General features: G+C 58.7%; 1 protein-coding gene across 6 annotated transcripts in view; it reads right to left on the bottom strand.

The window, feature by feature from the left end:
* PITPNM3 (PITPNM family member 3) overlaps positions 1–16,665 on the bottom strand; it is a 70,575-nt gene that overhangs the window by 43,126 nt on the left and 10,784 nt on the right. For 4 of the 6 annotated variants that reach the window (XR_007146678.1, XM_047831736.1, XM_047831740.1 and 1 more), the window contains exons 1-3: positions 11,281–11,627; positions 9,985–10,080; positions 4,409–4,516 (exon numbers count right to left, since the gene is read on the bottom strand). Coding sequence is in view for 5 of the 6 variants with exons in the window: in XM_047831736.1 (XP_047687692.1) it covers positions 4,409–4,516; positions 9,985–10,080; positions 11,281–11,407 (331 nt within the window). In the remaining variant the exon portion in view is untranslated. Of the gene's footprint in view, positions 1–4,408; positions 4,517–9,984; positions 10,081–11,280; positions 11,628–16,665 lie in introns of those variants that run through there. The other 2 variants (XM_047831737.1, XM_047831738.1) reach the window with 2 other exon arrangements.

The following is a 16,665-nucleotide window of genomic DNA, read 5'->3' as shown; positions in this document are numbered from 1 at the left end:
TACTTGGCAATAAGAAAGAAGGAAATCATGCCATTTGCAGCAACGTGGATGGAACTGGAGGGCATTATGCTAAGTGAAATAAGTCAGGCAGAGAAAGGTACCGAATGTTTTCACTCATATGTGGAACTTGAGAAACTGAACAGAAGACCATGGGGGAAGGGAAGGGGGAAAAATAGTTTCAGACAGACAGGGAGGGAGGCAAACCCTAAGAGACTCTTAAATACAGAGAACAAACTGAGGGTTGATGGGGGGAGGGGAAGTGGGGGATGGGCACCGAGGAGGGCACTTGTTGGGACGAGCGCTGGGTGTTGTACGTAAGCAATGAATCACAGGAATCTGCTCCTGAAGCCAAGACTACCCTGTGCACACTGTGTGTTAGCTCATTTGACAATAAATTACATTAAAAAAACCAAACCTGTACGTAAACACTTAGAGCACCGTGACTCATAACAGCAAGAAAGTGGAAACAGCCCAAAGGTCCAGCTGACGGATAGATGGACAGTATGTGCAACAGCCATACGGGGGCCTATTATTCAAGTGTGGAATGCAGTGAAATTCTAGTTCATGCCACGGCACGTCTGAGCCTCACAAATGTGATGCCAAGGCAGACCTCAATACCAATGGCCACATACTGTCGGGTTCCATTTCTACGCAATTCCGTATTTGAGGAGAGGAAAATGGTGGGTGACTGCTGACAGGTTAGGAGGTGTCTTTCCAGGGAGAAGAAAATGTTCTGGAACCAGGTAGCTGCTCAACTTTGTGCATCTACAAGATATACAGAGACTGCTGAAGTATACACTTGAAGAGGGTGGATTGTCTGGTATGTGAATTATGTCCCGATTAAAAAAAAAACAAAACAAAACTTGGCAAGACCCGCTTTACTTGGACAACGTCAACGGCAGCTCTGTGCTTCCTGAGATCACTGGAAACACACCAGTTCCTGTTCTGTGCCATAACCTCACTTAGGGATCTTTGGCTAATTAGCCCAAACTCAAGCGTGTGGGGGCCGTTTGCATCCACTTCTAACCCACCAGGAGACTCCGAACTTAAAAAGCACAGGGAGGAGGGAGGCTGTGAAAAGCACAGAATGAGTCCATGGCACCCATGGACAGTACAGGTTGTATCAGTATCTGGAAAACAACCAAACAAAAAAAAAACCAACAGAGCACGTGAAAACGAAGACAGGATTGCTTTAACAAAAAAAAAACCCAAACAAACTCCACAGAAGAGCTGACCAGAGGGATGGCAACAGCAGAAGAAGAGAAACTGGTCTGGTGAGCTATTGATCGTGTTAGAGCCAAGGAAAGTTTCTAGAGCCCAGCAGGGACCAAGAAATAAGAACGGGGCCAGACAAGGTGAGACACGGGTCCAGCATCCGTCTAATGCAAGCTTTAGAAGGGGAATCAGAGAGAGAGAGAAACACTTGAGGGGCACCTGGGTGGCTCAGTCGGTTGAGCATCTGACTCTTGATTCTGGCTCCAGTCATGATCTCAGGGTTCGTGGGACCGAGCCCCACGCTGGGCTCTGCGCTGACAACACAGGGCCTGCTTAGGATTCTCTCTCTCTCTCTCTCTCTCTCTCTGCCCTTCCCCTGTTCATGCTCTGTCTCTCTCAAAATAAACAAACATTGAAAAAAATTTTGAAAAAATAAGTTGTGTGTACATATGTGTATATATACACATAAATATGTATGTTTGAATATGTTTACATGAATATTTTATATATCACATACAGACATTGATACATCATATTATGTATCACACGTACACATGCTAAACGTTTTATATTATATGCACACGCATGCACATACACCGTATATTCACACACATGTACAACAGATACTTACATAATTACACAAAATGTAAATCTATACATGTGTATATGCTGGGCCAAATTCACCAACAAAATGCAAACCTGTAACCGAGCTCAAGGTGAAGAAGGGTTAATACACAAGTACCAGAACCAACAAGGGGAATACAACCCAGGGGAGAAAGCAGAGGGGCCCACGGAACGTGGAAGATTCCGTGGCGGATGGAGGCTGCAGGACCAGTGGCTGGAAACCACACCGTCACCCCCGACAGCATGGCCCCAGCCCGTGGAAGGCGAGGTGCTAAAGTGAAGTCCCCGTAGAGCAGGGGTCCCTGAGGTCTGCTCCGTCCATGATGGGACTTCAAAGCAAACCCACTCCTTTGGAGGAACAACAAAGTCACCGCCCCCGGACGGTGGGAGGCAGCCTTCTCCTGAAGTGCCCCTGGAGCCTCCCTCCTGAGGCCCTGAGCTCAGCCTCCTCCTGCACAGTCACAGTCACGGAGGCCGGGACCCCGCTCTTCCTTGGCCGTGAGCCCCTCCAAGCACTGTGCCCACACCCCGCCCCGGGGAAGCCCCTGTCGTGGCTGATAACGGTCGGTGAGTGGAAGGATTCCTCTGTCCTGCGGAGGAATCACACCATGAATCCCCAGGGGATGGGGACGTGGCTGGTTTCCTCTTCCTCGCCTGCCCTGCCCCCTCCTGCTCGCCCTGGGGGGTGGGGGGGGGGGGCAGGCACTGCCTTAATGCACCTCTCCCCGGTGAGCAGGTGAGCGCCTACGGCTGTTTGCCAGAATGGGACCTGTCCCACACCACAACCACCTGTCGCTGAGAGCGCTTAGCCAACCACCGGCTCACTCGGTCCTCCCGACTTGTGTAGAAGCCTCACTCTGCCCACCGTGAACCTGCCCGGCCGTGAAGCCACGTTCAAGCCCAGACCGCGCAGAGTGTAGCTTCGGCCCCTGTGTCCCTCTCTCTCCGCTTGCCTCCCTGTGCCTGCCCCTCTCCCGGCCTTTCCTCACCCCTCCCCGGCTCACACTGGGCTGAGTCATGCTCTCTGACTGCCAGCGGGCCGGCCTGGGAGAGGATGGCCAGATGGGTCATGACTAAGATCTGGGTTTGTCTTCACGGCTACAGAGAACCCGTGACCCCTCCTGGGCCCCTCCAGGGCTTGGGGCGAAGGAAAGAGCAGACAAATGCGCGGCTGTGTCAATGGGGAAGTCGTTTCTGAACTGGCCCGGGGGACCAGACTCGAGCAGTGGCCTGAGGGCCTTTCCTTGAAGCCTCTGGGTTTCCTGAACCTGACCACCTTGCAGAGGCCCCGGACACCGCCCAGCTGGGAACCAGGACACGAGGGATGTGAGCGTGATGCTGCCACCAACTTGGAGGGCCCTGGGCAAGACACCGCTTCCCCAGGCCTTGGGTTCTGCATCTGTGAAATGAACAGCCACCCCTGGCGTGTCCAGCACTGTGGCACGGGGACAGCACCGAGCCAAGGGGGCGGGGAAGGGGCTCAAGGAAAGCGGCTACAGACAAAGCACCGGCACCAACACGGCCGCTGGAGCAGCACACGTCCGGAGAGGGCGGCCTGGCCCAGACCATGACTGAGGAATGACGGGGCCAGGCCACCAGGAGGAGGGGAGGTGGGTGGAGGGCTGTGTGGGACGAGGGACAGAAAACAGCAGCCCCAGGATAACAGGTGCAGACGTGAGCACCGTGGACCCAGGTGGGTTCTCGATCTGCCTCGTTCCTGAGTGACCTCAGTCAAATGCAGCCCCTCTATCGTTTTGACCTTCAGCTAAGCTGCGTCCTCCACTTGTGTCTCCTAGCTTGGCCCCGTAGCTTCACTGCCAGGAACCCTTCCCTGCTCCCCTCTCCCGCCTCCCTCCCACCCCAGGCCCAGCAACCCTCAGCCCAAACCTCACCCCCTTACGTCCTGATTGTACCCTGTCACCGTGTCACGGTCGGAGATCTCAGCCACGTCACCTTCACTCCTCCTACCAAACACGCATACACAGTAGGTGCTCAACAAAAAATCTGTTAGTGATGCAAAATGGCCAAACGGGCGGGATGCCTGAAGGGCCAGGCCTGCTCTGTTGATTAAGCTCCTGGTCAAGCCCCCCTCCACGAAAAGTCTCCTGGATGAATCCCCTTCCCCAGGCACTCAGCCCAAGGAAGTTACGACCCCCACGACCACCCTGCCCGGTGCCTTCTTAAAGGCTCCCAGACTAACCAGCGGACCCCCAGCCCACTCCAAGGAGCCTGGCCCCTGCCACCTGCCCCTCATAACCCATGCCCCCCGTGGTCATCCTAGGGACACAGGAAGTTCTGCCCGAGCATCTTGGAGCTGCTCTGCACAGACAGCCATGTGCAAGCACCCACGAGGGTCCCTGCAGGTCACAGAGCTCAGGGGGCACAGGTAGGGGGAGGGGAGGCGTCTGGAGAGACAGAAGACTTTTTACACAAGACCCGACTTCTGGCCCCGAGCTGTCCACACCAGCACTCCCACGGCACACGCGTGCACACACCCCGGGGCCTCACCCTGGGGCCCCTTCGGTCTCCCCAAGGACCCCATCCGCTCACACACACCCCGGGGGCTCACCCTGGTGCCCCTCCAGTCTCCCCAAGGTCCCCATCTGCTCCGCCAGGTCGTTAGAACTCCACTGGCTCATCCCGATGAGGATGGAATTCTTCCTTTCGGCCATGTCCTCTGTGGGGGAAGCAGAGACGGGCGTGAGCGGACAGGCTGTGTTCAGGTGACCCTAGCCGTTGACGCAGACCTCGACTGCCGGACGTGTCTGTCCTCTGGACAGTACAACACATTCAGGAAGCTTCTGCTGCAAGCAGGCATCGCTGCTGTGCCCCACGGGGCCCCCCAGCTGCGGCTGAAGAAAGCAACCAGGGGACAGTCCTGGGAAAGGGTGCAAACCCACACAAGTTTCTGTTCCTGGCAGCAAGGATGGTGTTTCCTGAAAAGAAGGAAAAGAAAAACCTTGCCACTTGCCAGGAGTTCTTCTTTGGGTAAGTGACTTGACTTCTCTGAGCCTCAGTTTTCCCATCAGAAAAACGGGACTGGCAAGGTCCACCTCGAAGAGCTGCCATGAGAATTAAGTGAGCTAAGGGGGATAAAGGTCTCGGAGCACACGAGGTGCCCACAGATAAAGACATTATGGTTACTCCTCTGCATGAGAATGGGTTGCCACAGGTATCTGGGGTTTGAATGGGGCAGAAGCAGGTCTGCAGTAACCGGGGCGCGGAATTCTGGCTCCAAACAAGCCTTGAGCTGTACAGAACCACTGACTCTCATCTCAACCTTATGAACCTAGTGATACCCCCATCCTCCTCATGCCCCCCCCCAACCCTGTCTCTATCCGTGCCCTTACCCAACCTGAGCTCAGCGATTACTCTGAAGAAGTCAGTGGGGCCATATTCCCCAACCACACCGAACACAAGCCCCTGGGTCCCACACGACAGCTGCACACACCTGGTGCGGTCCCTCGTCCCGAGGCGGGGTGTTCCCTCAAGAACAAACCCACAGGTGTGCCCTGCCCCCGCTTGCAAAGTGACGGGCCTTCCTGGCAAAGGATGCTGTGCCCTCTCTCATGGGGCAGGTACTAAAGGGTGGTGGCGAAAATCCTCAAGCTCGTGACAACTGAGAATAAAGGGACAGGACCCACTTCACTGCCAAAGATGGAACCAACATGGCAGAGCACGGGGAGCTGTCCAGAGTTCTGACCGCTCTGGAGCTCAGCACTTTTCTCCCCCGCTTCTGGCTGGGACACCTCAGCCAGCCTCATGGACTCGCCTATTTGATTTACTTAACAACGCTGATGAAATGTTTCCTCTGCACTGAGATGGTCATAATGCCTTACAAACACCAACTCACCCCACTCTCATCATGATACTGAAAAGGTACAACCCTTATCATCGGCATTTTATAGACGAGAGATCTGAAACACGGAGTACCTCAGTACCTTGCCCGAGGTCACCGGCGAGAGCCAGGACTGAAGCCCAGGTACACTATTTCAAGAGTCCTGCAATCCTGGTGGCCTGCCCTGGACGTCCTGGATCAGCTCCCGAGCCCCCCGCCCAGGATCCACACCTGCCCAGATGACTTCCCGAGCCCCATGTGCTCCATTCTGGCACACGTCTACACCTCTAGGCAGCGCTGTGTTCCGGGCAGGCTCCTGGCTGGATTCCAGTCTAAACTCTGCCCCACGTGAGCCTGGGCCTTTGCACGTGCCCTCAACTCTTCCTGTCTTCTCATCTCTTCCTTGGGAGTAACAGCTCTGGTTCTGGAGCCCTTTCCAGCAGGCCATCATGAGGGTGAAGGAGAACACTGTGAATCTGTAAAATCTACGGGGGCCAAGGTGCCCACCCCCAGACACCGGCTTCTCTGCTCCCACCCCTAACGGAGAGACAGGGCCAGGCTCAGGAACACGCCTGTGCTCTGCTCCCGGGATGGCTCCATCTCCCAGTGCCCACAGCATCAACAGCCCATTCGTCCCGGGGACAACCAGCCCCATCCCGGCTGTGTGCAACACCAGGGGGCCCGGGCCCCAGAGACTCACCTGGGGCCACACGTTGGCCAGTCACTGGCCCAACCTCTGCCCCTGGCGGCCTGCACCTGTGTCTGCTACCTCCCTTCCAGGCGGAGGCTGTGTGCCCACAGGAAAAGCCCAGAGATGTGCCCCCTGTTCTCCAGGAGACCGGCCGCGGTCTGTAAATTCAGTGCTTTATCCTGTTCCCTTCGCTGGGAGGAACCGGGGATTGGAGCACACAGCCGGGTCTCCGCAAGACCGAGGGCAGCTCTCCGCCCAGCCTCACACCAGGAGGGGAGCAGGGTGTCCACCAGGCATGGGGACAGCAGAGCAGGGGACACGGGAGATGAGGCGGCAGGCGGAAACCTCCAACGTCCCGCCCGGGGAGGGCTCCGCTGGGCCCCTGGTTGGGCTCGGCTGCGACCTCGGGGACCAAGCTGCTTGTGCGGGTCCACAGCAACGAGCCGGCTCTTGTCTAGATGATGGGAGAGGGGACCGAGAGAACAAGCGGAGGGAAGGGGCCTGGGCCTCAGCGGGGGGCACCTCCTACTCACTCACTCACCCCTCCGTGTTCCCTTATATCAGAGGGGGGCGAATCCTTCACTTTGAACAGCGACGCTGAGCAGAACGGCGATCAACAAACCACTCATATTCACAAGTACAACTTGAGGCAGACATCTGGGTGGTTTAGTGGGTTAAGCGTCCGACTTCAGCTCAGGTCATGATCTCACAGTTTGTGGGTTCAGGCCCCACATCGGGCTCTGTGCTGACAGCTCGGAGCCTGGAGCCTGCTAAGGATTCTGTGTCTCCCTCTCTCTCTGCTCCTCCCCAGCGCGCTCTCTCTCTCTCTCTCTCTCTCTCTCTCTTTCTCAAATAAACATCAAAACTAATAATAAAAAAAATGCAAATACAACTTGGTAGGTGCTGACAAACAGACACACCCCTGACACCATCTCCCGAGTTTCACCCCCTCCCTCCCCCTTCCCCTCTCTCCCCTTCTCCCCTCCAGTTTCTGCTTTTCGCTGTCTGCCGGAGTCTGCTCCCTTGCCTTACTTACAGCTCACCTGTCTCCCACCCCCACCGCTGACCGGTGGCTATGGAAGCACGGGGACAGTGCCCATCTGCCACACCCCCGCTGTGAGAGGCAGCGTCCCCGAAGAGCAGAGATACTCACAGGTGAGTGGATTCTAGCCCCTGCTTGGCCTGACCTCGAGTAACCTTGGGTGACCCTGAGCAAGCCTCCCAACGCTCTGGCCTCAGTTTCCCAGCCCGGAGACGATGGTGGTGGTGCCGAACTCCCAAGACCTTGCGGGCCCCTCTGGGCCCCCCTGAGTCTTCCCTTGCTCTGCACCCCAGCCCTGGCAGACTGGGCCGTGGCCCCCAGATATCCTCTGACAGGAGGGAGGCACCTCTCCTGGGTCTGGGGACCTGGACCCCAACACCCACCCCGCGGCGCTCACCAGCCATGCGAGGCCCCGGGCCTGCCGCCGTGGCCCATGGAGCCGGCATTCTGTCCAGGGTGTCAGAGACCCAGACGGTCTCCTGCCAGAGTCCGGGACACTCACCGCCCGGACCTGGGGGCTGCGGACTGCCTGTTGGGCCTCGCCCAGCCCAGGGGACAGAGAAGGACAGCTTCACCTCTGACTGCCTGAGCCACGGAGACTCCAACGGCCTTGTCTCGGGGACAGCACAGAGCACACAGGGGGTGGGGAGGGCAACCGGGAGGAAGGTGGCCTCCGCGGCCTGTGGGGTGCAGGGCGGGGGCAGGACGGGCCCACAGCTGCTCAGGGGGCCAGCCGGTGAGCAGGCCCGCCCCCAGTGCCTCCTGCTGCCAGCCGTCCCGTCATCGGGGAAGCCGGCCCTGAGGAACTGCAAAGTATTTTAAATAAAAGCGTTCTAAGCATCAAAATATTGACGTCACTGCTGTCACATCGTGCGCTAGTTGCTATGGAGAAGCAGTCCCGGCAGCGCTCTGGCCAGACACCCCTGGGAGACAGCAAACGGGTCCCACCTGGGCCGGGTGTCGGTTGGCTTGGGGTCTGCCCAGCTGTGCCCTGTGCCTCCCTGAAAGGCACCTGAACTGGGCACTCCCCACTTTCGGAGGCACACAGCTGACCCGGATACTAAGGCCCAGAGAAGGGCAATGGTGTGGCTGAGACCATGAGGCCACGTCCCCGGTGTCCTGCTGCAGCCCCAGGTGTCTTCCCAGCACACGGTCCGTTTCTGCTTCGAGACCCCATCTCGCTAGGCATTTTACAGCTGGCTGTCCCGGGAGTGCGTCAGCCCCCCAGATACGGTGACTTCCCCGGTGGGGCCAAGCCGGCCGGGTGAGGACCGGGGCCCCTGGGTGGGGGAGGCAGCCAGGCGAGCGTGACCGTGGGGACCTTCTGTCCGCTGCCCTCTGGCGCCCACACCTGCCCTGCGTGCGCGATCTCGCCCAGAGCCGGAAACGCGCACCCGCTTTGGCGCGCCCGTCCCCACTCCCTGCTTCCTGTTCTGCGTCCCCTTGACCACGCCCCTGCTGTCCGCCGGCCCCCTTGTACCCACTGGACCGCGGCCGCCCACCAACCCCCCCATGCCCCCTGGACGTGCCCCCCTCACGCCCGCGGGACGTGACTCCCTCGCGCCCCCTGGATGTGCCGCCCACCGGCCTCCCTCATACCTGCTGGACACGCCCCCCCCCTTACTCACAGGACGTGCCCCCCTCGCGCCCCCTGGACGTGCGGTCTTTGTGCCCACTGGACGTGCCCCCCTCGCGCACGCTGGAGGTGCCCCCCTTGCACCCTCTGGATATGCTGCCCGCTGACCCCCTTGTGCCCTCTGGACGTGCCCCCCTCACGCGCCCCTGGACGTGCCCCCCTCGCGCCCCCTGGACGTGCCGTCTTTGCGCCCGCTGGACGTGCCCCCATCCCGCCTTCTGACACGCCGCCCAACAGTCCCCTCGTGCCCCCAGGACGTGTCCCCCTCGTGCCCGCTGGATGTGCCACCCTCGCACCTGCTGGACGTGCCCCCCTGGTACCCACGGGAGGTCTCCAACAGTCCTGCTCACTGCCCCGCATCCCCTCTGCGACTGATCCTATGTGCCTGGCTCAGGGTCTCAGGCAGGCACCCAGCCTCTCCTCTGCCCCTCGTGCCAGGCCCCTGACCCCTGGTGCACGGGCCCCTGGGTCCCCGGAAGGGCCACCGTCCTGCTTCAGTGCCATCACACCGGCCGCCTCCTCCGTCAGAAGGCTCCTTCCCCTCGTGACTACGGAGAGGGCACCACCAACCCCACTAAGTTAGGGACCTGCGCTCACTCCCTGCTAACACCTGCTGACTTACGCAGGGGCATCACCCCCTTGGGAGGGTGACTTCCTCGGTGTCACTGCTGGGTTTTGCCTCTCCCGCTAAACCACCAGCATCAGGAGGGCAGCGCCCACGCCCAGAGGCCTCTACAGCTCAGCGAGCACCTGGCACAGCCCCTGAGGTGGACCAAGGACACAGACAGTGCCCCTGCCTCGGGGACTCAGAATCAGGCACATGCGAAGTGCGGGGCACAGCGTCCAAGAGGGAGAGACGCTAACCCCCACAAAGATCCCCTTCGTGAGGCTTCTAGAAAGCTCACCCAGCCAGTGGCCGGAAGATGGAGTTCACTCACCTCTGGCATCAAAGAATTCATCGTCGGAGCTCTCCACTGAGTCGCTGAGGACGTTTCGAAGGTGCCAGGGGGCACCGCCGCCCGGGGGAGGGCCACCTGTGGAAGAGAACATACCTGTTAGCCAGTCTTGAGACCCAGTCCCAGCTGAGCGGTAAAGCTGCACGAACGCCACCCCCCCACTGCCCCATGCTCAGCACCCCGCCCCCACCTCCCCACCCAACCCCTACGGGGGCTCAGCACCTCCCCCCACCCCCTGCGGGGGCTCAGCACCTCTCCCCACCCCCCACCCACCCCCTGCGGGAGCTCAGCACCTCCCCCCACCCAACCCCTGCGGGGGCTCAGCACCTCCCCCACCCCCCACCCAACCCCTGCGGGGGCTCAGCACCTCCCCCACCCCCCACCCACCCCCTGCGGGGGCTCAGCACCTCCCCCCACCCCCTGCGGGGGCACAGCACTCCACCCCCCACCCCCCCTCCCTCCCCCGCAGCGGTCCGGACAGTGCTCCACGTGTGCCAGAACACACGGCGCAACGTGCAGGGTGAGCGCTGGACCTCGCGCTCACACACCGGCGGGAAGGGGCCCTGGTCACGGTGGCCGCTCAGAGGCACCACCGCCTTACAACGCCACCCTCTGCCAACGGGACGTCAAGGTCGGCGGAACAGGGGAGAAGACCCCAGAAAATCACGCCGGTCGCGTGCACTTCCTCGCACGGGGCGACGTGCTCCCGCGTGCATCTCTGTCCGGGGCCGGTCAGGTGGCCCAGCCCAGGGAGGGCAGGAGGGTGCAGGAGCGGGTCAGCCCATACGCGGGCAGCATGTCCCGGCCAGGACCTCGGCCTCCGTCGCAGACGCACGGCCTGAGCCCCAGCCCCGCGCCGTCCCTGCCGCTTGCAACCTCCATGGCCGTCATTCCACACCACAGCCTCAGTTTCCCCACCTCTAAAGAACCGACCACCATCAGTCCGGAGCTCGAAGGATCAGAAGAGACGTACAGTCAGAGTCTGCATCTCAGGCCCAGTAATTATGATGACTAACGTCCACAGAAGCCAGGGGCGGGGAGGGGGGCCGAGGGGCCCCCGGGACGGTCAGGGGAAGGGCGCACCCGGACCCGGAACACCCCCCGCCCCACCTCCACAGGCACCTGGGTCCTCACCGTGGACCAGCGGGTGCCCAGCACATCCTCCCCATCCCCCCCGCCTCCCCCGTCCCCCAGGCACACGAAACCCTGGGCATTGCCCAGGGGATTGAGATCTAACTGCCAAAACTGAAACCAGAAAAGCGTCAGGACAAAACTGACCCGGTAATTTTCCCGAGGAAGCAGTCAGGAGTGCACGGTTAACCCTCGCGTTCTGGCAGCTCCGGGGCCTGGGAAGAAATCCCAGAGCCCGGGCGCAGGGACGGGGGATGCGCGCACACACGGCCATAAAGGGACTTCTTCGCGGCGGCCGCAAGGACGCAGTCGCTCCTGGTGTGTGTGCGCGGGGAAGGCTGCCCGCTGGGTGTGGCTGGGAGAGGAGGGGGAGGCAGGTGGGTCCCGGGACGGCGTGTGCCGTGGGCCCCACGTCCTGAAAAACGCTCCCGCGTCTGAGGAGGATGCGCGCGGCGTGTTGGTCAAGAGCTCGGGTCGGGGGAGGAAGGGGCCAGGGGTGAAGCCGTGAGATGACAGAGGGCCCCCCACCCTCCGTGCCTCAGATAGCACGGTGGGGGTGGAAGCCTGTCGGAAAACTCAGGCAAATTCAACACAGCGCCGCCTGTCGGAAAACTCAGGCAAATTCAACACAGCGCCGCCTGTCGGAAAACTCAGGCAAATTCAACACAGCGCCCGTTAGCGCAGGGCCTGGGGCATGGCCAGTGTCCACATCAGCTGCCATCGCACGCACATGCGGAGGCAGCGCCGTGGCGGGAAGGGCGTGCCCCAAATGCCAGCCAGACACTATCCCCACAGAGCAGAACCTGACGGGGGGAGGCCGGGAGGTCTCAGTGTTAACACGGAACACGTAATTTCACGGGACTGTTAATTTTATAAACCATCCTACCTTATCAGTTCTAAGATGCGCGTTGTTTCACGCACTCCAACATCTTCAAAACCGGAGTGCATCTCGCTTTTAAAAAATTTCTTTTAATGTTTATTTACTTTTGGGAAAGAGAGAGAGCACGAGCAGGGGAGGGGCAGAGAGAGAGGGAGACACAGAATCCGAAGCAGCTCCAGGCTCCGAGCTGTCAGCACAGAGCCCGACGAGGGGCTCGAACCCACAAACCGTGAGATCATGACCTGAGCCAGAGTTGGACGCTTAACCTCCTGAGCCACCCAGGCGCCCCATGGAGTGCGTCATCCTTAACCCTGTGTCGTGGCTCACAGCGTACCCCCCACTCACACAGGGGTTTCCTCTTTCAATAAACACAGTGCAGCACTGTAAATATACTTTCTCTTCATGTACGTTTCTTAACGTTTTCTCTTCTCCAGCTTTAATTTACTGCACTTATACAGTATGTAACTCATACCACACACAGAACACATGTTAATCGACTGTTTCTGTTACTGGCGATGCTCTGGTCAAGAGTAGGCTATCAGTAGTTAAGTTTGGAGGGGTCAAAAGTCACATGCAGATTTTTTAAGTTTTTTAAAAAATGTTTTTATTTCTTTTGAGAGAGAGACAGAACCGGCAGGGAAGGGGCGGAGAGAGAGGGGGACAGAGGATCCCAAGCAGGCTTTGCACTGACAGCACAGAGCCTGACGTGGGGCTCGAACTCATGAACCGTGAGATCACGACCTGAGCCGAAGTCAGGGGCTTAACTGAGCCACCCAGGGGCCCCAGTCATATGCAGAGCTTTTACTGTGGGGGGATCAGCGCCCCCAGCCCCTGACTATGGGGGGGGGGTCAGCGCCCCCAGCCCCCACATAGTTCCAGGGTTTATAAAATAATAATGCATCCTAGCTACTGATCGCATCTCGGATTCTGTGGCAAACAGTAAAACCACCAGGCACACAGGGTACGTCTTTCCCGGGGCTTCAGCCCTGGCCACCAGGCACACAAGTCTTGTGTCGGAGAGACCCGCATTCCTGTAGCAGCAATGTCCCTGCCTCGGTTTCCCCATCTGTGCGAGGGGAGAAACCTGATGGAGACTAACCGTTTTCAGTTCTGACTCATGTTGGAGGCACCCGTCGGGGACACACGGCTGGGGCCAATGAGCAAGTGAGAGGTGGGTGCTCTCCCCGGCCATGGCTCCCATGCCCCCTGTGCCCAGTCCCTGCTCTCCTCGCCCCGCCCCACCCCTGCAGGATGCTGGCACTGTTCCCTGCCCGGGGCCCAGATCCCAGCACATAAACTGTTCCTGAAGGGTGAGGCCGGCACTGCCGGCCCAGGGACACCGCTTCCTGCCTGTCTCTCCTGCCCCACCCCCCACAAATTCCCAAATACACACCCAGCCTGGGCGCCAGGCGAGAAGCCCTTTCTGAAGCCCGGAAGCCACCTCCGGGTGTAAAGCTGGGTCTGGCCCCCACTCCCCACGGGGACCCTCGAAGCTTTCGATTCTTACCCACCAGGCGGGCGTTGTGGCACGGTGGTTGGCAATCTCCCGCTCACGCGCCCTGGATTTCCCGCAGGGGATGCACCAAAACTGAGTACTTCCAATGATGGGAGGGACTGTGTCCCTGACGTAGGTGGAGGATATCCAGCCGGTGCCGTGAGACGAGACGGGGCAAGAAACAAAACTGCCTCTGTTCTCAGATGGCCTCATTGTCTACACAGAAAACAAAGGCTCGGGGCGCCTGGGGGCTCCGACCGTTAAGTGTTTGACTCTTGGCTTCAGCTCAGATCTCACGGTTCTTGGGTTCAAGCTCCTCTCTCTCCCTTACTCTCTGCCCCTCCCCTGCTCGCTTTCTCAAAATAAACATCTTTTTTAGAAAAAAGCTCTATGGGGTCCCCCGGGGGGCTCAGTCAGTTAAGCGTCCGACTTCGGCTCAGGTCATGATCTCGCGGTTCGTGGGTTCGAGCCCCACGTCGGGCTCTGCGCTGACAGCTCAGAGCCCGGAGCCTCCTTCAGATTCTGTGTCTCCCTCTCTCTCTGCCCCTCCCCTGTCCGTGCTCTCTCTCTCAAGAATAAATATACATCCAAAAAATTTTTTTAAAACCTTGTAAAAATAAAAAAGTTCTACAAAATCCACAAACCAAAACACGCTATGAGAACAAATAGTTGAATATAGCAAGATCGCCGCATATAAGGTCAATATACAAAAGTCAACTGCACTCTCTATATTATCAACGAAGGATGAGAATTTGAAATTAAATAAACAATACCGCTTACAATATCACCAAAAAAATAGTGAAACCACAAAAAGAAGTGCATGTAGGTATAAATCAAACGGATATGGAAATTTCGGTGATACCAACAGTACGACGATATAAACTTCTGCTGAATTTACATTAATTTTATGTGGTCTCTGCATCAACAGATACTAAAGGTCTAAAACCCACCACACACGCCATATTAACATGCCAACATCCCTTGTGGTCCAAATCCATCCTGTTCCCAAGAAGCGAGCACCTGGATGGTCAGGACAGTCATACTGGCCCCAAGACTCGGTCCCTGAGTTTGGGGGGGGGGGGCGCACATGGGCTGCAAGCGTGTAAGTAGTGATGGGCTCATCTGAAGCTTTACCCGAGTCTCCCTGGTTCTTGAGCTTGAATAGCGAGGGTTCAGGTTTGGGAGAAGTTCCCAACATGGTGGCCCTCGCACCTGTTTGGGAGACACTCCATCCAAGAAAAAAGGCAAGGACGTTTCTGCTAGCTCTACACACACACACACACACACACACACACACACACACACACACTCTACAGCCTGAGGAAAGAGAAAGCCTCCAGATTTTGTCACTCACACGCCACCCCCACTACGTCCCTTTGGGCCACCATCACCCTAGGTTGCTGCCACGCCGACGACGTGGGTGACGGGCTGGGCTTCGTGGGGGCCCCGGCAGGAGGGCCCGGCTGCGGGGAAGCTGGGCTGGCTCCGCTGGGAGAGCCGTTCTCCCCGCTGCAGGTGGGCCAAGACAGAGGGGGCTCGGTGTCAGACAGGGCTGCCCGGACCACAGGCACCGCGCTGGGTGCTGGGGACACCGCGGCGAGCAGGCGGCAGAGAGGGTGGGGACCGCACGGAGCTCACCTTCTGCGGGGGCGCAGGGGACGCAGAGCTGGGTCGGGCGACTGACAAAGATGATTTCCGCAGCAGAGAGTGACATGGAGAAAATAGGACCCTGCCTCCTACCTCTGCCCCCTTCCCCGAGCAGCTGACGGTGGCATCATGGCCTGAAGAACAGGCCAGCACGGAGGGAGTTGTGGACATTGAACTCTCGTGTGCCTCTCCTTTCGAATAGACCCTCACCTGCCGGTTGACTCTCCTCTGTGGCCAAAGTCGGTACCCGAATTTCTGTTCAAAGGCACATTTTACCTTGTTTACGGTTTATTCTTGCCTTCAAAATGCATCCCTGCAGTGTTGGTTTTTTTTTTAATGTTTACTTATTTCTCAGAGAGAGAAAGAGAGAGAGACAGAGTATGATCAGGGAAGGGGCAGAGGTGTGGGGGGGGTGTGCAGAATCCGAAGCAAGCTCCAGGCTCTGAGCTGTCAGCACAGAGCGCGATGCGGGGCTTGAACTCATGAGCTGCGAGATCACGAACCTGAGTTGAAGTGGGACACTTAACCGACTGAGCCACCCAGGCGCCCCTTTTTAAAAAAAAATTTTTTTTACCGTTTATTTATGCATTGGTTTTTAAATACAGCAATTTTGTGGCAAGGTCTGGGCGGACAGCTCAGAGCCTGGAGCCTGCTTCGGATTCTGTGTCTCCAGCTCTCTGCCCCTCCTCCACTCACACTCTGTCTCTCTCTCTCTCAAAAATTTTTTGAAACATACGGTAAGTTTGCTTGGACACCTGCAAATCCCTCCTCTCAGGCAGGGGCCACCGCAAACAATGTCTGGAAAGGGTGGGGTGGGGCCTCAGCTGTCCACGCACGCAGACACGAGAACCCACGAAGGCGGGCAGCGCCAAGCAGCAGCCGTGACTGGCTTCCACGTGGGGGTGTGCCCTTCCCCTGTTCCTCCAGCAGATCTTTCAGCGAGGTCCTATGTGACAAAGGGAGGCAGTGATGGGCGGGTGACTTGGGGGGGTGTGAGAGGAAGGCCTTTCTGACAGGGTGTCCATCGTGAGAAAGGGCCAGACACACCAAGTGCGTGTGCACGTGTGTATGCACACATGCTCCTACATACACACGTGTGGGGTACACGGACAGAGTGCATGCGTGCGAACATTCTTCCAGCTGGGCACGTCTGAGGGGCGGGAAGAAGCCACGTGGCTGGAGCCAGATGGAGGGGAGTCAGGTGCAAGGGGGAAAGGGGCCAGGCCGGGTGGGACATTGCCCGCTGTGGACAGGGGGCTCCCGACCCAGACTCTATCACCCACACACTCGGGAAGAGGGGGACCCCGATGCCGAGAGGACCAGGGAGTCTCCCAAGCATGGGGTGGGGCCCACAGATCAGGTGCACTGAGGGCCACACCGTTAGTGTCTGGGCTCAGTGACCCCAGAGCTTGGAGGGTAAAGTGTCCTTGAGCTGGTCCCCACGCTGCCTCTCTCTGCGTGCTGTGTCCAGCCCAGGGTCCCGGGGAGGGGAGCTCCGAGAAATGTTGGG

Source organism: Prionailurus viverrinus, chromosome E1, assembly GCF_022837055.1.
Source record: "Prionailurus viverrinus isolate Anna chromosome E1, UM_Priviv_1.0, whole genome shotgun sequence".
NCBI lineage: Eukaryota > Metazoa > Chordata > Mammalia > Carnivora > Felidae > Prionailurus > Prionailurus viverrinus.
Note: the sequence above shows the minus strand (reverse complement) of the source record. Positions and strands in the feature narration are given on the sequence as shown.